At 47.3% G+C, this 21,188-nt stretch overlaps 1 protein-coding gene and 1 long non-coding RNA gene across 6 annotated transcripts in view; one reads left to right on the plus strand and one right to left on the minus strand.

Annotated features, from left to right (window-relative positions):
- The window catches only part of NRP2 (neuropilin 2), a 113,754-nt gene that overhangs the window by 74,403 nt on the left and 18,163 nt on the right, over window positions 1-21,188 (minus strand). For all 5 annotated transcript variants that reach the window (XM_073879616.1, XM_025892785.2, XM_025892794.2 and 2 more), the window contains exon 3: window positions 5,222-5,403. In XM_073879616.1, coding sequence (XP_073735717.1) covers window positions 5,222-5,403 — 182 coding nt within the window. The remainder of the gene's footprint in view (window positions 1-5,221; window positions 5,404-21,188) is intronic.
- On the plus strand, window positions 2,398-4,843 carry LOC141374658 (uncharacterized). Its single transcript, XR_012381710.1, has 3 exons — window positions 2,398-2,460; window positions 2,618-2,716; window positions 3,592-4,843. It is a non-coding gene; the product is annotated as an uncharacterized lncRNA (long non-coding RNA).

Consider the following 21,188-nt stretch of genomic DNA (forward strand, 5'->3'; position numbering starts at 1 on the left):
CCGAAGCTCTTGTGGCTGCTTTCTTGGGGCTCGGGGAGGCATTCTTATTAAATGCGGCACAAATTCGCATCCCTGTGCGGGCTTGGACGGCACTGGGAGCTCTAAGAGGATCATAGCCACCAGATCTTCGAATGCCTCTAGGTGGAGTCACATTAAAAGGGCCCTCATGGGTTTTCACGCGGGGCGGGCCTCAGGCCAGTCCTGGGACACTGCAGCCCGGGCCATGGGCCCACGGAGCCGCCCTGGGCCAGAGGTGATACCAGTCAATGCCGTGGATGTGAAGGCCGGACAACCACAACTGATTTCGCTACGTTCTGATTTTAAAATTAAAAAAAGGTAGCAGGATTCATGAGGAGGGTCATAGGCACTTTTAGCATGAAGAAAAAAGACAGAAATACTCGATAAACCAGGTGTTTACTGGCAGGAAATGTCCTCTGGGAATCCCGCTGAAATATAACTGTGTGATGTCAATACACTGATCTTTGTCCGCAGCGATGTCTTCATCGGCGGCTCCTGGAGCAGGCCCCTCCACGGGCCTCTTTATTGATGACGGCTCTCTGGGAAGTGCACAGGTCCGACTTAGAAAAGGTGCCATGCAAATATGTGGGACAAGGGGGACTGCAACTTCCTTTAGCATCAGACGGGAAATTGGAACATCCCTACCTACCCATCCGTCCCCTCTGCCCTTCCCACCAGCAACCAGCGCCCTGCCCTGGCAGGGTGGGGACACGCGACAGCTGGGGCGAGAACGAACCTTTTCAGGATTCTAAAACGCTCCCTGAGCACCGCATCTGTATCTTGGAGGCTCTGCACTCTGTCAGGGGCAGGGCGGCCCCGTGGGCAGCCAGGTCCAGAGGGCTGAGCAGGGACGGCCTTTCCCCAGTGTGTTTACCACTGAGCCCCCAGCTTTGTTGACTGTCTAACCCCACGCTCTGGAGGGCCTCCTCAACGGTCCGGGATGAGGCGGTTGGGCAAAGCCAAGCCAGCTGGCAGGTCTTTGCGGGGCTGAGAGGAATCTTGAAAAGGTTGGTGTGTATTGCCATTGTGCAGCCTCCTCCGTGTGGGTCACTTAGCCAGAGGAAATTAACTTTCTCTCCACGACTTGCTTTCAGAGCTAGAAAAGGCATCCTGACATTCCCTCCTCGGGTTTGCTCTCTTGTCATTCCCTTTCAAGGCCAGGGGAATCCCCCTCCCCCCCGGGAGTGGGGAATTTTTGGTGGAATCTTTCTTTGGGTCCTCCCATCCACGGGGGACAAAGTTTTCCACCATGGATGCCTAGTAAGCCCGAGGGAGGTCCGGAGCCTATGGGATTCTGAAGTACCCACAGTTTCCAGGGTTCTGAGGTCCTGCATTTGAGTGGTCAGAGCTTTTCAATAGGATATTTTTAAGGCAAATCAAACACACAAAAGCCACCAAAAAGAGCGCGTATCTCTCTCTGCCACATGGCTATACATGGGTATATCCTCTGGCTTATTTTAAACAAGGAAGGAAAACAGTTTTATCCTTTCTGCGCAGAACAATCAAACTTGTCCATTACAATGGTGTCTTCATCTGTAATTGCGCCATTCACAGTTTGGACTGTGGGCAAAGTGTCCGAAAGCAGGAAGCTGAACAGTAATAGTAGAGAGGAGCTCTCAAAAGAGGGGACCCTCCTGGGACAAAAGTGGAGTCTTGTAGACTTTGAGCTCATCCAAGATCCTTTTCTGCCATGCGTTAAAAGAATTAAAGGTTAAAAAAAAAAGCTCAGTCAACAAATACTCCAGTTCACTCAATGCTAAGACTGTCCACGCAAGCTGGGGGATTTGGGCTGCAGTGAATGATTTCGTACCAAAGGACTCTGGTGTGAAAAATGACCACTTCGTGTTTTCCCACTGTCAATGTTACAATAACTCTGCAAGCGTAAGAAGAATCTGCATGCATAAAGCTATTTAAAACATGGTGGATTTATCCCAACAGAACTTGGCCTGACCTTGAAAAGTGAATTCGGTTCAGGGAGGAGGAGTACGGGGCACTCTCTAAGGTTTCTCTATCTGTGAATGACCCCAGGGCTTTCAGTTTCTGAAATGTCACTGGATACTGGGAAAGAAAACTTGATCTTGAACTTTGGTCAAAAGAGTTATCAGAAAACGAACAAACAAAAAAACCCACATTTTCCAGTGATTCAGCGTCCAGTGTTACTTTTTAGAGTTATTTTAAAATTCCTTTCTCTATTATGCTCATGATTGGGCAATCTGAGATCCTTCAAGTGTGCAAGCTGTTTTGGTTTGCTCTTTTATATGTGGATAGTCTGGTATTACATTGATTCTTTTCTAAACCACTTCATTCAGGGCAGACAGGAACCTCCCACTCTAGCCACATGCCCCCTGTCTGTACCCGAGCTGCGGGTTTGTGCCTGTCAGTAGAATTCTGTAGCTGAGCCTGGCCAGGGCAATGTGCAGTCGCAGGCTTCCACGGTCCTCGGTACGGTTATTTTGTGTGTCTGTGTTTACAGTCCCCCTTCTTTCTCTTTATGAATCTGACTAGCAAACATAGCTGTGTTTGTTTGGATTTCTTCAGCATGTTCACGCATTTCTTTCATGTTCTGTGGATGACGTAAACTTTGTGTATTTTCTTTCAGGACTCCGACAGTGGAAATGTGGGGGCAGCGAGGGCATGGCACCTGGAGGAATGCTCATCCTCCTAGACTTCTCAGCTTTGAATTTTGTAGCCCGCACACGTATGTGTTGTATACAGGGTTGGTTTTCATGCCGAGAGCTGTTCTCTCAGGCAGGCATGATGGGAGGAGATAGTGGCCCCCAAGAAGACCACTGGGTTCTCATTTTCTCTCTTATGGTCCGCCAGAGATTTGACTGTTGTCGGTGGGGCTATCTCCCACTACAGGAATCTCTCTCCTCCTTCTTTAGCCATCCTGGTCCTTGAAGTAGCCCGCCCCATTGCTCCATGCCCAAGCCACCTGCCATGGGCTGGCGCTCTTGCGTCTAGGCATCCACAGACTAGAGGTCTCAAAACAGTAGTGCTCTGTTATGCTACCCTCCTGGGCGTCTTAACTTTTAACCTCAACCCTTCAAATGTGCATCGTGGATAGGGTTCACATTCACTCCTACCGCGGCTTTCCGGAGACTCAGGGCACCATCCTTTGGGAAATACTAAGTCCGGAAGCCTGAAACAGAGATGAGCTTTAATGGTCCTGCTCACCCTTGCTGAGACTTCCCTGGGCCAGCTCCCCGGAAGACCTTGCTTAGAGCTGCTTTCCTTTTCCTGTCAGCACAGGGGAGCTGAGTGATGGCGTTAGCACTGGGGACCTGGCTATCAAATTGACTTCCCAGATGCCCGCCTTGCCAAGCCACTCAGTGGAGCCCTCGTTTTCATAACCGGAGCATGTTAATTGTACTCTTACTCAGTGCTGACTCCTACTGCCTCATATTATAGTTTTCCTCTCAATTTACGTAGCTATTTACCTATGTTCACCCAACGACATCCACTGCACGTCTGTTACGTGTGAGGGTTTACATACCTGTTTGCTCACTAGAAGAGAGCAAACATCCTGTTTTATTCCTTTCTATCTTCTCTCTCCCCATTGCTCCCCAGCAGAAGAGGGTATGATGAACGTTCCAGCTGAGCTGGTGGACTGACTGATCGGAATCTTGCGCAGGACTCTAGGGAATATGGATCGAGGCATTCAGGAGCCTCACAACAGCCCCTGGGACACTGGACACACAGATTGTTGGTCCCTATGATCTCATGTGGTTGGGAGCGTGATGACCCATGACAGACAGACTTTCTTGGGACTTGTGCCCTGGGACATTCTGTGCTCCCACTCTGGCTCGATGATGGCTTGACACAGTTCCCTCGGCCCACCCCTTCATTGGATTCTATGTTCTTGCTCTCAGGCAGACAAATCTGACAAATATTTAGACAGAGTGGATATAAAAAGTGCTTTCAGCAGCTACCACTTCCTTTCAAGAACTGTTCAGTGAAAAGAAAATATATATGAATAGGTCCCCTTACACTGAACTCAACAGGCGCCGGACTTGGGCCTCTCGATGACAAGGCGGACAGCCTCCCCTTGCGCCAGACTCCGTCCACGAGTTGTAAAACACAGGCTCGGAGGGGCCGCACTCGTAGATGGGGTGGAAGCCTATGAGGTGGGGGAGCAGGCTGGGGGTGAGGGGAGACCTGGAGGGTGTACCTCGCTTAGCCTCAAGACAATGAGCTCTCACCCTGGAGGGAAGGGCATGCTGCTTGGAGCGTGTCAGTGTAGATACTGAACCAGCAACTTGTGAATAAAAGATCAATCCAGTTATGGAAATAAGGATGGGGCCATGTTCTCAGAGCCTAAAGTAATCGAAGGTGGGCCTAACGGAAAGCGGGAAGTCACCTTAAAAGAAGTGCAGTGTTCTCTGTCTCTTTTTCTATCTTTTTGATTGCTTTTCAGGAGGCGGTTATCCTGGCATTTAGGAAGTAGGGGTCAACAGGTGGAAGAGGTAAAATGGGTCAGCGAGGGGAATTCTGATAAGCCACATGTGAATTTAAAAGCTACCATATGACCCCACTGGTAAGATCTTTTAGAGACTCTCAACACTGAAAAGATTATGTCCTTCTGCCCATGAAATTCCGGATAAAGGCAACATTAAACCATGAAGTAATTAGGAGGAAGTTCGACCAAGTTTTGCTTTTTTCCCCATGAAGATTATTGTGGTTTTTAAAAACACACAAAAATTGAGTTCTTTTCAAAAGCATTGCTCTAGGGAGTTCAAACCCCGCATGGGGCTCCCTGCTCCGCAGGAAGCCTGCTTCTCCCTCTCCCACTCCCCCTGCTTGTGTTCCCTCTCTCGCTGTCTCTCTCTCTGTCAAATAAATAAATAAAATCTTAAAAAAAAAAAAAAGTATTGTTGTTCTATATAATTGGCGCTCCTTCCTCTTTCGGTGCCACAAACAATGCTTGTCTGCCTGGTGGGCAGCACCCAGCACTAACCATGCAAGGCGCCCTCTCAAGTTGGATCATAAGTTAAACGGGCTTTTTCATCTCGGGCTGTGTCCAGGGTCACCGTGAGTCTCTCTTCCAACTCCAACAACTTTTGTAACCCTTCCCGTCTGTCTCACTGGGCTCCATCTATGCGCAAATAACCATCACACAGTTCCCTTGGACACACACCGATGGTGGCGGCTTGTCTCCTCGGGGGCGCCCAGGACCCCGCTCTCCACCCACGACCACACTGACCTGTCTTGAAGATCTCATAGCGCAGGGAGAAGCCTGCCCCCTGCCGGGCGTAGTCGGAAGTGAACTTGATGTAGAGCACGGAGCCCGAGGAGATGATGGTGGGTGGGGCGATGTTCCCACAGTGCTTTCCTAGGAGGTCTGCGGATTCACTGTCCCCATCCCGAATCTCGATGAAGTCATACCTACGTGAGGATGGTACAAAGGGGCACGTATGAGCAAAGATCACTCTCAGGAGAGGAAAGGGACCATTGTCTCACCCCAGCTCCTGCGCTCGCCCTTCCTAGACGGTCAGGTGTTTCAGACTGATAAACAAAGGGCTCTCAGGTTTGCTTGTATAGACTGGCCCACCTAGATGTAGGAAGCTGCCTTGCCCTATTGAAGCCACAGAGAGAATGGGCGCCTCAGTGGATGGCTAGATTTTAAGGCCTTCTTTCTTTCTTTTCTTTTTTAATCCGTTTTTTTTTTAAGATTTTATTTATTTATTTGACAGAGAGAGCGAGAGAGCACAAGCAGGGGGAGCAGTAGAGGGAGAGGGAGAAGCAGGGCTTCCCGCCAAGCAAGGAGCCCGATGTGGGGCTGATCCCAGGAGCCCGGGATCATGACCTGAGCCGAAGGCAGACCTTAACCATCTGAACCACCCAGGCGCCCCTTAAGCCCTTATTTCTTGCCCACATGAGAGCCGTAGCATCCTTCTAACAAATATCTCCAAAGAAGCATTTTTCCTTCCTTCCATAGCACCATTTTTATTTCCACCATGATCTCTCTGGATCTTTGTCTTTTCTTCTTAGCTCTGCGTCACTGCAAGTTACTTAACCCCTCTGAGATCAATTTCTTCATCTGTAAGATGAGGATAAAAATATCCAGTTCAGAGGGCTGGGTTGGAGATGAAATGAGAGATATAAGGAAGGTGCTAGGCACCTTGCCAGGCACACTGGGGATGTTCCTGAGATCTGCTTACTTTCCCGCCCTCTCCCCCATGTTTCAGTTTCCTCCTGGGTCACCCCCTCTTCCCTTATCTTTAATTGCTGGTGACAAAGACTCCCATGCATGGGCCCCTCCCTCTTGACAGGACTCTGCCAAGTTCACCTCTGCAGCATCTAGTCAACAGCATGTTTTTAAAAGGAATCAGCATCATATTAGATAAGGCAATAAAAACCTTTCTCCAAAAGCAGGGGGTGAATCCCCGGGGACCCAGTGTCTATGAGCACATAACTATTAGCCTCGGCAAGAAGCAGAGCAGGCTGCCATCCCTGCACTGAGGCCTGAGCTCATTTAAAATGGAATCAACCTGGCCCCAGGTTGGGGAAGACTCATCAAAGACAGACATCCTCGGCTCGGTTCACGGGATGGCGTACACACCACGGGATGCCATTTTATCTGTACAGGCAACATTCTGGGCCTTGCTGTGTGCTCTGGCGGTCTTCACCGTGCCAACTCCATGCTCCTTCCCTGGGCTCCCAGTGAATACCGCGGTCTCAGCTGCTGAGGTGGGAAAGTCCTTCCCCACCAGCTCCCTGCAAACTGCTGGTCACTGTACCACTATTTACCGACAACCATCCATTTCCTTCTCCCTCCCTGTTGTTTATTTTGCAGCAACCTGTTAAAACAACATGTAAGAAATTTCTTTTTTTGGGTAAAGAGAGGGAAAAGCTACCCTCCCTGGGATGTGCCTGCAGGCTCCTGCCACACACACACAGGGTCTGTGGGAGCTGGCTGCCAGCAGAAGCGGCTTATTTAAGCCGCAGTGGCCTGAGGCCTCACTGCAGCCCCCAGGAGCCATATTTCAGATTGCACAGCCACTTATGAATAAATAGGACTGCAAAGGAAGTGTAGGGAATGGACCGGGATTAGTTCAATCTTAGACCCCAGAGGGCCGGAATCCTATAGTCAAAAGAATCACAGAAGCTGGTTAGTCTGGAGAAGCCGAGATGGCAAGGTCTCCCCGCTCCCAGGAGCTCTGGAGAGAGAGCCACAGATTGAGAATTGGGAATCGGTGATTTTGGTTTGGGTGATGACGTTGACTTTGAAAATGTGCTTCCTCACTTCCAAAACAAAAGTGGAAAGACAGTTAAGTTTCTTCTCAAAGGAAATTCCCCAAACCTTCTGGAAAATCCCTCCTTAGTATTTCCACACTGAGGTGAGCAGTGTTGGCCAGTCAGTCACTCTCAGCTGAGTAATGGTGATGTCCCATCAGGGTGCACAACTGTTGAGAAGCCAGTTGTGTTCAGTGAGCAGATATTACCCAGTTCACCTGGAGTAGTGAATGTATGAACCTGGATGGAAGAGTCCCATCCACCCCCTGAACCCCCGCCCCCTGCCAGGCCGTGGCCAATCCCAGAAGCAGACAGAACTAGGTTTGGATCCCAGTTTAGGTCAGTTTAGCTGGGTGACCTCAGGCAAGTTACTTAACCTTTCTGATCCTTAGCAATGGGGAAAATGACAGCAAAATAGGGATATTAGAACCTTTTTCCTAGGGTGGCTGTGAGATTTAAATGACCAACGTAATCTATATAAAGTGTCAGTACTCAGCCTGGTCGTTAGTGTTTGCTTAATAAATGTTAGCCATGATTTGTCATATCCTCACACCCATATCTGAGGTGAAGATACACAGCAAGTGAGTAGAGGTGCAGTTTAAGCAGAACATCTGTTAAAACATTTTGGAGTGCATTTTGGCAGAAATGTGACAAACCCTTTAATCCAGCAATTCCACTGCTAGGAATTTTTCCTAAGAAAATAATCAGACAATTGCACAAAGATGTATATGCATCTTTGTGAGTGTAGATATAATAAAAAAAAAGCATAAGAAAAGTGAAAAGATGCTTTGTTTATAAAAAACAGCATCATATCTAAATGTCCAACAACAGAGGGTGGGTGAATCAATTTTGGTGTATTTATAAAATGGAATACTCCACTGCTATAGTAGATTGATAGTGCTGTAGGTCTAGGTATTTTGTTTTTATGGGAAAATAGCCATGCTACATTGTTAGTGTAAAAAACAGATTTTTAAAAAGGAATGTGTTAAAATATCTATATTCTTGCCATATACAAACAGAAAAAAGTCTGAAAGACTACATAAACTAAAATATTAACAGTAGTAAGATATATGGGTGGTAGAAATTGGTAATTTCTACTTCCTTCTTTGTTCTTTTCTATTATCTGAATCGCTTACAATGAGCTTGCATTTCTTAATAAGCCACAAATATATAAAATAAAGCTGCTTCCATTAAGAATTTTTTTTTCCACGGTGACAGATGGTAACTGCACCATCGTGGTGAGCACTACGGAATGTATCCAGTTGTCAAATCACTATGTCCTATACCTGAAACTAATATAACATTGTATGTCAACCGTACTTCAATAACAAATAAACAATACACAGTAGAATAAAAGAAAAAATAAGAGAAAAAAGAATTTTTTTCAAAGCAGGAGAGCAGAGAAGAAGAACCCAGCTCTCATAATGTAGCAGATGAAAATGTAAATACCATCATCATCATCATCACCATCCGACTCACAGAAGTGTAGTGAGGACTAAATAAGTCACAGTGTTGGGTCACCTAGAACAGTGCCAGGGACGTGGCCCACACCCAGGAAATACTTAAAGGTATTTTTAAAGAAGATAACCAGATATCTCCAATCTTTGTGTTGCCAATTTCTCCGAAAAGGACAAAGAGAGGCCCAGACATCCCACTGGCTGGATCATCAGAAGGGGAGGGTTCTATCTGGTTGCCTAATCACACATGCAGTAATTTAGGGGATTAACACAATCATCGATGAAGCCGGGCTCCCTAGCAAATGCCATAGCTGTAAACTTGCCTCAATTTACTCAGTGGATATACCACCCCAAATCTTTTTTTTGTAATGCTGGCAGCTACAAATACATCCTTACGTATTTATGTACACATACAGCGAAGGGATACATTTTTGAAAAAGGTCCATATACATCAATCATATTATAAATTTTCTTTCTGGGCTTGTTATTTAAAGGACCCCTCTGGTGAATCCTTTTGGGAAGCAAATAACCAGCCCTTACTTAAACTTCTTAGAAAGACTGGATTTTCCTATCAGGTTTGCTTGAGGGGAAAGGGACCCCAAATTACAATTTGGTGGCTAAACCCCTCCCTCCCCCAGCCCCCCTGGACTGCCTGGGCTCTGCTCTGGGGACAAGCCGGTCTTCTGGCTGGGTTTTTTGTATAAAGGGCACACACTGAATGACATGCTGACTTCACAGAGAACGTCTCATTTACGTCCTGTGTGACTGACTCATTTGGGGAAATTTTTTATTATTAGGGATTTGCTACAGCTGGAGTAAATCTCCTTAGAAATTTCAGTGTTGTCAGGTTCCTTTGGAAGAGCTCGTGGGGGATTAGGAAGTTTGTGGCCTTGAAATAAATACGGCTCCGCATCTAGCAACTGATAGCCAGCATTTGTTTGGTAAAGGAATCTGGGGTCCAAACTCGGGACTCACCCCAAGGACAGTCAAGGAGGATAATCTGAAAGGCCGTTCCTCTTAGAACACATTATTCATTTTCCAGAAGAAAACATAAACCAGCCAACGGACATATTAACTACTGTGTTTGCATTTCATTATTCATAATCTCCCTCAAATGAAAAAAATTCCTTCCAAAGCTTTAACACTACCTTTTATTATTTTATTCATCTATTTACTTTCCTAAGCTGAAGTAGCAATTTCCACTCCTACCTTTTTCCTTTCTCTCCAAAATGGCTCCCGGGTGCCTTTTTACTTTTCTCCTCACAGATTCCGACATCTGCATGTCGAGCATTTGTCTAGAGAACATTTTCTGTACGTTCTTCCTCGACTTCAAAGTCTTAATTTCTCTCCCCAAACCCACATTTGGGGTGTGGGCATCCTGACGGTGGAATTAATTTTCAGAGTCCACGGGAGAGGTATGAAAAAGCAACAGTCTCATCTCTTCTTCTCATCACTAGGCAAACATGAAAAGAGGCTTTCTAGTTTCCATAACTCTATCCACGCTTGACACTTCCCAGCAGGCCCCCAAAGGCTGGGTTAGCCAACCGAGCCTGTGCTAGAAGATCCACAACTTCTCAAATGGCCAGATCGTGTCCCGCCTGTCAGAGTACCCCTGGAGGACTGCCATTTAGAACTGCTTGCGAGGAGATTTCTCTGTCACAGGTGGAGTACTTGGGTGCTCTAGGGGAGAGTGCTGTGCCCATTCTATGATACTTGGGTCTACACATCATAGCACCCGTGCCCGCCCAAGTCCACAAGCCACAACCTTTGCCAACCAGTCAATGTCTCCTTTTATGCTACTGGTATCATAAATTTTTAAGACCTCGCACCTTGCACATGGCAAGCTCTTTCCAGCCTCTGGGCCTTTGCACTGGCTCTTCCCTCTGCCTGTGATACTCCGTTACCTTCTTCCGTGGCTGGTGCCGTCTCCTTCTTCTAAGTGCAGAGGTCACCTCCTCTGCGAAGCCTGTCCTGACCACCCGATTTCAGACGGCATGCCCTTATGCTCTGCCTTGCCACATTATTGCTTTTATAGCTATTGTAATCTGCAAAGGTCTTGTCAATACACCTGTTTGTTGTTAATCTGTGTCCTCACTACATAGCACCACGAGGGCAAGGGCCTTGCCTTTTTACTGCTGTATATTTCTACGGCTTGCATGGTGCCTGGCATAGAGCAGGGCTCACTATTTTTTGTGGGGCGAGTAAATACATGAGGGGCCTACAGTTGGTGAGTTCAGGAAGAATTCACTCTATGACGACGTCTCCCGAGGGGTTGGATACATTTGGTCCGTTTTATACTCTTCGCCTTTGTGCTCCAACACATTCACTGAGCTTATTCTGGTTTTATCTGGAAACCAAAATGTTGCCTCATGACTCGAAAACACGAAATATAACATTTTGAGTGGAAGAAACATCTCAAATCATGCTGACAGCATTTTCACTATTAGCGGCAAACAAATCAACTATAATTAAAATGCTGTCAAAGTGATTTGAGATTTTTCTCACACTTTCAAAGTTCCATATTTCATGAGTAGATTATGGAGGCCAGAGAATTTGCCACCTCCTGGAGTGCCTTTCTTCTGGGAAGCTCAAAAACATCTACAAACACTGTCTTATTAATCCTTACATTAAAACCTGCAGGGAAAAGAGGAGGAAAACACAACACTCTCACGTACAAGTTCCCAGTGAAGAAGTTGCCTGAGACACAAAGAGGCTCTGGGCAGGTCTGCACGAGGCCCAAGTCTCTGGCCCATTCGGGCCCATGGCCAGGTCACCTGGTCTCTGGCTCAATAGTGAAATCCAGCCTTTATGGAGAAATCAGTTCACAGTCAGGTCAGATTTTTTAAAGCAAATTTCATTTCCTTGAATTTCTTCCTTTCATCGGGGCCACCCATTTAAGAAGAAGCTGGAACATCAATGGGAATATCAGTGGGAAGAAATATCAATCATCTACTGAGCATTTATTATGGGCCAGACCCCCATTTAGATATTACTTCATTTAATCCGCATTGAATACACACCACACTCCGTTACAGTTCCCACCCATTTACAGATGCAGAAACTGGGATTCAGAGAGTCTTAATGACCAGCTCAAAGTCCCGTGAGAAGGATAGGTCAGAGACCCAGGCGGTCTCACTCCTGGGCATACAGACCTCACCTCCATCCCGTGAGAATAACAGATGAACACAGTACAATAGCAGTAGAAGGTGTGGGGTATAAAGAAACCGCTTGGTTTCCGTTAGGGACTTAGCAGAATCTTGCTCTTTTTCTTTAGCTGTTTTGTTTAAACAAAGCCTATAGGACTTGCCAAAATTATTAGACAAATCACCGATAGAAGCAGTGAGCGGTTTTGGAATTCAGGGTTTCAAGATTCACCCAGTTGAAATCTAGCTTTTAAGTGTTCAGATGGGGTAACATATTAATTTTTGCAAGTGAAGTATTTTTATAAGCACATATATACCCATATGTGAACATATGGTCCAGCGAGTGAGAAAACAGTATCCTGTGTATTTATAAGCTCTTAAAGTATCATCTAGAGCACATATTCTTAAACCCATGGATTTCCAGTAGGGCCCACAGATGAGTTTCAGTAGGTGAGGGAACCCCTATAGTCAAATGCAGAAATTTTGTGCATTTGTGTGTATGCACATTTTCCTAGGTCTGTGACAAAAAGAATCTTAAATTACTGTGATACAGAAACATATCTGTCGATGAGTGTGTGTGTACTCTGAGAAGTGTGGTTCACGGGCTTTGTAGGCAGACCCAGCTGTTTCCAGCACTCATGAGTGCAGGCAAGGCATTGAACCTCTCTGAGTCTCAGTTTCTTCGTCTATAAAGTGGAAATAATCATGGTCCCCACCTTGTTGGGCACTGTTGGAAGGACTGCAAAGGTACATACGAGCCCAGAAGAGTGCTAGATGCCTGCAAAAGTCCCTGGGAGACACTGGCTATTTTTACCATTACTTGTGTTTTTACCAAGCAGGGTGGCAGCCATAGAGGAGAGAAGGGTTACATACACATGAACTAAACACACGAGGAAGGAATGAAAAGTCACAAAGTTAGAGACGGTCTCGATGCCCCGCCCCCCCCGCCCCACCAACCTCAATGCTAGGGATGGCGGTTTCTAAAAATTCTCCTCCTATACAAATCCATCAATAGTGCTTCAGTCACCCGAGTTTTTGAGATTTCCTTTCAATCTCGTGTTTCTGAGCTCTGGAATCAGCCTGTCACGCCGGATTCAGGACAGCCCATGCCTTCCCCCCCCCCCCCCCCCCCCCACCCCCACCGGTTGGTGGGTCTTGAACAACTGGGGACTCGGCCTCCTTCACTGTGGTGAGTTAACGCGTGTCAACAGCTCAGCATAGTGCCTGGCACATGGTAAGTCCTCAATAAATAAATGTTAGGCATTATTACTATTATTATTATTGTTGTTACTGTTATTCTTTCCTAAATAGCTGCAAGGACTCCAAGGGAGCCAAGACTTCACATCTGTTTGCCTCTCTGGGCTGGTGCCGCTGCCCTTTTAATGGCGACTTCTGGCAGTTGCCTTTTCTTCCCTCATTTCTTCCCACCACCCGTCTCTGATATTTGGAGCTTATCCGAAATCCCCACACAGCCAGGGTCTTCACGGCGCCTCAGAAAGGAGGAAATCTGACCACCCGGCAAAGGAAGTATGCGAAGAAAATAACCCAAAACAAACTGAAGGAATTATTCCAGAAAACCTTGAAGGCAAGAAAATGGAAATACAAATAACGTCTATTTATAATTGCTGGTTGTTTTCCACAGAAGCCCCGGGATGATGGAGAGGGCCCTGCCGATCTCATTGTTCCTAGAGGAGCAGGCTGCCAAGAACGTCTCGCAACGTGAGGAAGGAGGTCACTGCAGACAGGGTGTCTGATAAGTCTCACTGTGGATGAACTTTCAGAGAATGAAGGGCATACAACAAAGCCTCCAGCACCTCTCCCCTGGCCCCCCTCGCTGAACACCGCTTCCCCCACTGACCTGGCTCCCCAGCAAGGCGCATTCCTGAGGCTGTATGGCCACAGATCTGGTCCACTCCTGGACCAGCGAGCGCTCTGCAGACCGGCTTGGATGGAACGTGTTTGCTTATGTAAGGAAGGATTTTCTCGGCAACCAGAGCCAATGTGAAGTTTAAGGCTGTTGGGCAGGCAGTTTCCAGCACAACGGTTGGGTCTTTTTTCCGTCGGCCATACACATCTATAAAAAATCCTCACTCTCTGCAGTTAGCTCAAAGGGCCCCTGGTTAGCAGAGGAGGAAGTAGGTAAGAGTAGCCCATAATTTATGTCTGTTCACCAGCAGGCTGGCACTTGGATGTGAAGGGGAACCCCACCCAGCAAGGCCAGACGGGCCTACACTGGTCTGGGTCTATCAAGCTTACATGCCTCGGTGTGCCTCATCTCATGAATGGGAACAGGGATCATGCCTCTGTGCCTCCCAGGGCTGGTTGGAAGGGGCAGGGAGTGACTGGCACCCACTAAGGGGAAATCAGAGTACACCATCCCAGGGCCTGGGTATGCTGGCAGCCACAGCCCTGCACTTGGCCAGGCAAATGGCTCCCTCTGGAATGGGCGCTCACTAACCCTGGCTCCCAGAGGGTCTAATTGTGAGAGCAAATCATAACCTTCCCATCTGTCCGAAAAATGGGAGCCTGCTGGGAATGAGGTGTACCGGGCACCAGGGAATCAATCACTGCATCGGAAAAACATTTTTCTAGGGGTGTAGGCTCCCAGACGTGTTTCTGTCCCTCTTTGCTGGCATCCGGCCCCCATAACAAAACTTAGAAAATACAAAGCTTGCCTGAAAAATGCACCATGCAGAAATCCAAGCAGGGGACCAATGGGGAGTACGTGGCTGGTGTGCTGGGCCCTGTCCTTGGATTGCATTCACTGCAAGCCTCAGGTTACAAGGGTTCAGGGCTTCTCCTGGCGCCAGAGGCAGACTTGTCACGATTGCGCGAAAAGCACCTTGGTGTGGAAATGATGGGCCTGCACTACTGTCCAAGCAGGAAGGTTGCTGCCACGCCAGGCTGGAGATTCTGAATATAGCACTCAGTGGCCAGTCAGCTAGAACAGCTTCCGCCTCTCCAACCAGCACTGGGTGAACGATGCTCTCCTCGACGGCTGGGTCGTGAAGGCGCCGTGGCTGTGCTGGGAGCAAAGCCCGGTCCGCCCTGTGCATTGTAAAGCACTTGCCCCTCCTCATCACAGAAATGGCCCTGTATTTTGCAAGAAGTGGCCAGCATCTGTGGGCGGGGGGTGGGGTGGGGTGGGGTGGTGTGGAAGCAGCAAACGTTCAGGAATATTGTGTCCGAATATTGGTTCTCTTGGCTGGAGGTTCCCTAAGACTAGGAAGAAATATGTCTAGAAAGGACAGCAGCTTCTACAAGAAAGGGAACCAGATTGCAGGAAGTCTCCTAGCAGGATGGGAGCAGTGTGAGTCAGACCTTGAAGGACCTTTATCTATCCCACAGCATCGCAGACGGTTTGCTTTGTGCATGGAACTGCTGGCTGCCTGGCTGCACAGCTACTGACTGGGGGGGGGGGGGGTGGCGCATGGCGGGAGGGAGCACTAGTGGCAGGGATGAGCTGTGAGGGCCGTACAAGTATAAGGGCCCTGGTGGGCAGGAGGGCAGCAGGGACCCCCAGAAGAGCCATCAGTACCCCAGCGCTTAACCCAGCTGCCTGCCCTGAGGCTTAGACGGAATCCTGTATCTGCTTGGACCTCAGTTTCCCAGCGGAAAAAAAAAAAAAAAAAAAAAAGAAAAAGAAAATACTTTCTTACCCTCCTACCACTCTCAAAGGGATGACACATAGATAAATCACTTTGAACTTTTAGATGAAAGGTGCTCTATAAACTCGAGGTCTCATCAACTGTAATTGTTACGGTAATTATTTTAATGATAATAATGATGATAATGGGAGGGGGGATGGGGTGAGGACGAAACCTCCTACCTTGAGACAAAGAAAAACTCTTCCATTAAAACCTGCGTCGTGATTCCTTCTGCTTCTCGCTCTCTCAACCACCCCTTTCAAACTGCCAATTCCTGGGCTGAAATATTATTTACTCCTTTTCTTCCCAATAAAACAATTATTTGTTCCATCGTTCTCCCTCTCGCTCGCTCTCCGGTGTGTCTAGCTTCACCCTGACAGCTCAGCCATGGACTGTTTACATGTCTCGCTCACCTCCAAGACTCTGGTTCAGCGCCATTGACACTGAAGGCAGGAGAATTCTCTGTGTGTGAGGAATCAATTACCTCCGCTGACACTCTATTACTAGCCCTCACATCTTCGGATTCCGGCTGCAGAGGGAGGCGGTGGGGGGATGGCAGAGAATTTGAAGGCAATGGCGAGGGGGGCTGGAAGGGACCTGGGGGGTAGGAGGTGGATGACAGGGAAGCAGACGGAGACCATCGACAGAGCGTCACGGAAACACCTCTCTCTCCTTGACCGCCCTGCCGGCATCCGGAGATGACCCCACGGCAGGAAGGGGCAAAGAAAAGGAGTAAGAGACGGAAGGGGAAAAGAAAAGACTTGTCAAGGCTATCTAAAGAAATCAGAGAGGCCCCAAATACCTAAGCCTGGGGACAGTGGGTGAGAGCTCTAGGTACAAGGACACGGGCATATAAAGGCAGCTTTGGGTGGTGGGCTTCAAATTCCAGCCCTACCATTACTATCTGTGCGATCACTCTCACAGTGTACCCATCTGTTAAATGGGAATAACAGCAGTACCCAGTCCTGTGTGAGTCCCATGTGTGTATATGTATGTACATATATATACATATATGGAGAGAGAGAGAGAGACTGCCAAGATGCTTGTCTACAAAGGTAGGAAAAAAAGCATAAAAAAATCATGTGGATTTCTTTCATCACGTGAAGTCCTTTGATAGCTTTCCAAACGTAAGCCCAGTTCACATGTTTTTCTTTCTTCTTCTTTTTAAAAATTTTATTCTGACCCAACTAACATTTTTTCAGGGATTTTCCTTCTAGGGAAAAAAAAAATTCTGATTATGTAAATTAAATACAACCATCTACTCTGCAATCACTGAGATGAGTTGTGAGGCCCTAGGTTTTATAATGAAGGTCGATTATGGAGGCTCTTTTCTAGAAGGAAAGACAAGGGCAGCTAATATGTATACATTTTTTTCTGGGATGATTTATCCAGGCAGATGCAGAAGAATGGAATTAAATTATCTATCGAGTTGCTCTTAATCCTAAGGTTTCAATCCCCCTGCCATTAAACAGGACAAAACAAAGAGAACATCTTATTTCCTATAGCACACATGACTATAGGAAAATACACAAATCACGTTTTAAGAAAAATCTAATTTCTTTACTTGGTCTCTTTCCTTCTCTTTATCCCCTCCCCACCCTGAGCTCCCACTGAATTTCTGAAGACAGACTCTCACCCGGTGTAATTAGCTGGGAGAATTACATGCAGTTACATGGGGTAAGATGCTGGCCCTCTGGGACCTCTGGGTTCAGAGAAGGTGCCAGGGTTGAGAGGCAGAACAAGTGGGATTGTGTATTGGAAAACCTCAAGTGATTTTCTCAATCAGGAGATAAAATGCATCGTTAAGAAGGACATCCACAGCGAAGCTTGCGCTTGGAGCATTGCGATTGCAACATCGTGTATTTAAAAACAAACTGCCAAAAATAACTGTTGTCCCAACTGCTCTTTAACCTTGGTGGGAGGAGAACAATCTGTGATGTTTCTTCCCTACTTCTTCAGCAAGCGAAGTTGCTGGGTGGAGTCCTTGGTCAAGGTTGGTGAGCCGGGGTCGGCTGCCAGCTAAGCTACAGTCAGCAGGGCCGTCCCATTTTATTGCACCATGTACCTGCAGGGGGATCTGTTTCTGTCATTAGCAGGGTTGTTGCAATACAGAAAAATATTGCCTCTCATTGGCTCCTTGGGGGCATCAGAATATTTCTGTGGTTGGGCAGGCAGTAAATCTATAACCATGTCATGAGTAATCAACCTGAGGCTCTCTCCTGAGTGCAAGACACTCTCTTGAACCAGAGAACTTACACTCTGTTTTGATTTCCAGAGACTCAGGTGGACACCAGCTGAAGCCACACCTCCATTTGGGCAATGCGGCCTCCTCTGACATGTGTTCAGAGAGAGCCTGTGTAGGAGTAAACTGACAGGTGGAGCTTAATCCAGTGTTACCTGGATTTTTCCAGGCCAAACCCCAGGTTCGGGCATTAAACTGGGGGCCGGAGGGGGGTTGTCCCTGGACATAGAGTATGAAACTGTAGAGAGCCTGGGGCCAGGGAGGGTGGGAGCAGCAAAGAGTTCTTAAAATCTTAGTCTTTCCTGCTTCCTGACCACAGCCCCTCTCTAAGATGGTGGAAGTCACCGGGCCAGGAAACAAAATTCAATAGCATTGCTCAGGCACCTCTTCACTGAAAAGGAGTTTTGCTGATCAGCAAGTCACAAGGATGGCCCTTCAAATACTGTGGTTCCCTAAGGCATCAGATTGTTTCCAGTCTTGTCTTTGATGTGATGCTCTCTACATGGACCACCAGAGATATACACCTCTGCTCTGCCTGGCTAACTTCTTTGGGATCACTTCTTCCAGGGAGCTGTCCCTGATCTCCCCAGCCTAGGCTGGATCTCAGTGCCGTGGGCTCATATATCATGCCCGCAGCATATCCGCAGTGGACATGCACAGTGCTGGGGGAGGCAGTAGATCCTAAGAGTAAAGAGCACAGGTTGCAGAGCAGGGCATTCTGGCTTCAAATCCCTTCTCTGCCATTTCCATGGGTGGGACCTGGGGCCAGAAGTTATTCTTTAAATACAAGTTTCTTCATCTGTAAAGTGGGAAGAGTAACAATGACTTTGCATTGTTTTGATTCAAGGATCAATGAGATGATATATGTGAAGCGCTTAGCAAAGTGCTGGTCTTGAGGTAATGCTCTAGATGTGGTGGCTTTATCATCAATAATCATATATTTTTAAAATTTTTTATTTTATTTTATTTTTTTTTAGAGAGAGAGTGTGTGTGTGCGCACAGGTGGGGGGGGGGGGGGGGGGGCAGAGGGAGAGAGAAAGAATCTTAAGCAGGCTCTATACTCAGCCTGACATGGGACTTGATCTCGAGCCAAAATCAAGAGTCAGACGCTTAACTGACTGAACCACCCAGGCGCCCCAAACTTGCTCCTAAACTCTTAGTTCCATGAAGACAAAGAATATGATTTACTCATCACTGTACTCCCAATGCTATCATTACGTGTGGTACATAGTAGGTGTTTAGTAACTACGAATGAATGCATGGTCCATTGCCATTTTGTTGGTGAAAGGCCAAGTCACAGAGAGCTTAGTCAGCTCCATAAGCCCGTGTCTCATCCTCCTGCTCTCATTATATCACATCACAAGATGGATGCATAGGGAAGACAGCTCTGTCTGCTTCCAGGGCAGGTTCATGCCATGTTGACTTATGTCCTGGCAACTCAAATGTAAAAATACCACCGAAACAATCATGTGTGTGCACCTGCTTAATACTCCAAGACCAGGTGTCCTGGGGGTATAGAAATGAAATATGTAGTCCATGCCCTTAAGAGGATTTACATGCTCAGAATACAACCTTGACCACCCATGAACTAAAGGCAAGCCAGCAAATCAAGGCAATACACAATGCTCTGGGAGTTCGGCATTGGGACCCATAACTGGAAGAATCAAGGAAACAGAGGGGAGGAGGAGGGGAGTGTTCAGCTGGTCCCTATGGAGGGGAGAGGGAGGCCGGTCCAAGCACTGGGCACTCACAGGGTCTCATGCAGATATAAGGTTGTCTTTGGCTGTTTGACTGGAATGGAGGGTGCTCACTGAGCATAGGAAATCACTATTGACTGGGTGGGGGGAGGCTAGATTATTGAGGTCTGGTCTGTTCCCTATGTTGACTGGAGTCAGTTTATCAACCTGGGAAGCTGCTAGCTCTCTAAGATATTACCCCTACTTTGGGAGAAATAGACACAACTACTATTTAGAGAGCTCCTCTGGCCATAAATACAAGAGCACCTTGTTCATCCAGGACACAGCTCGAGGCCAAATATCCCTAAACCTCCAATATCTAGAACATGGGTGGAATTTGGGGGAATGGTTTCAGAAGAAAAGTACCTTGTTTATCCAGGACACTGAGCTCGAGGCCAAATATTCCTAAACCTCCAATATCTAGAACATGGGTGGGCTTTGGGGGGATGGTTTCAGAAGAAAAGACCTTGAGCACCTCAGTTGATGCCGGGGACTCCGTGCACTGATGCTCTTCACACTCTGTCCCTGAGCGTATGTCCCAGAGCCTGCTCGGCCATGAGCTTGGCCGACTGAAGCCGAGCAGACATGCTGGCCCTGGGGTTATACTGGCTTGGGGCAGAGCCGAGACCCCAGAACCAGCACTTCCCAATGGACAGTAAGACCTCCAGAAGCAAAATCCGTACAACACAATAAAAGAGTAAAACAAGTCAGAAGAGGAAGGCTCCAGGAAGCAGGCATACACCTAACAGGAAGTGACAGCAAGAGTATTGGTAGAAAAAAGTCTCAAAATTTCCCGTGACAAAGGACAAAGATGCTAATGCAGTTGCTAATTCATTGTGTATCCACATAGACAAGACATGGCAATCTTGAAAAGTACTTATCAGTGTTGCAGGCAAGGAAACTGAGGCCTGGAAAGTTTAAAAGGTCAACAAAAACTCAACTCTCAACCTCCCCGATCCGAACTGGACATCACTCGGCCTCGGTCTCAAAAAGTGAAGTTTAAAATTAGAGGCCTGAATCATCAAGGAAAAGTTGACTCTCCTTACTATTGGTTTTGTTTAAGAAGACAGGGAAGTGTAGCACGGGATTTAGAATGTTCTTTATCATAAATCCTTTCAAAAAAGACCTTTGGAACTCTGAATAGGAGTAGGTTTGAGTATCTAAGCGTTTCCCTTGGATGGAGCGCGGTTCTCCCATGGTAAATGAGATGAAGCCGCACTGAATGCATGCATAAAATCATTCCTATAAACTTCGTGTGGGTTCTTTAGCCCAAGAAATGTTCTTTTAGGTCTTCCTAGTGGTTTGTGCACACTGTGAAGCATGTTTTCCAAGACACCCATCTGGAAATGACCAATTCTTAACAGGGCCCAGACTCTTGGTTTTGGTTTTACTTGGGCCTCTGGGATGCGGAGGGATGCCATGCCGGTCTGAAGGCTCATGAATAAGCTGTGTATCATATGCAGGTGGGTGTTCTTAAAAAACGCATATATCTTAGATTTCAGAAATGGAAAAAGATTCAAGTCTGTGTACATATGTTTCTAAAGCCTTAGTGTCCCGCCTACTGCCGGATGACTCAGGTGAAAAGCAGCAGTACCCTGTTCCTCACCACAGGGAGTGAGTGGCTTCTCCCTGTTCACTCAGAGGGCCCTGAGTCCTGCCCTTTGGTCCTTTGGCCACGTCTGCGTGGCCAGGCCACGGGGGCCTCTGGT

The sequence above is a fragment of the Callorhinus ursinus genome, unplaced genomic scaffold, assembly GCF_003265705.2.
Source record: "Callorhinus ursinus isolate GAN/ISIS: 27379988/994484 unplaced genomic scaffold, GSC_fseal_2.0 scaffold2, whole genome shotgun sequence".
In the NCBI taxonomy this organism is placed as follows: Eukaryota; Metazoa; Chordata; class Mammalia; order Carnivora; family Otariidae; genus Callorhinus; species Callorhinus ursinus.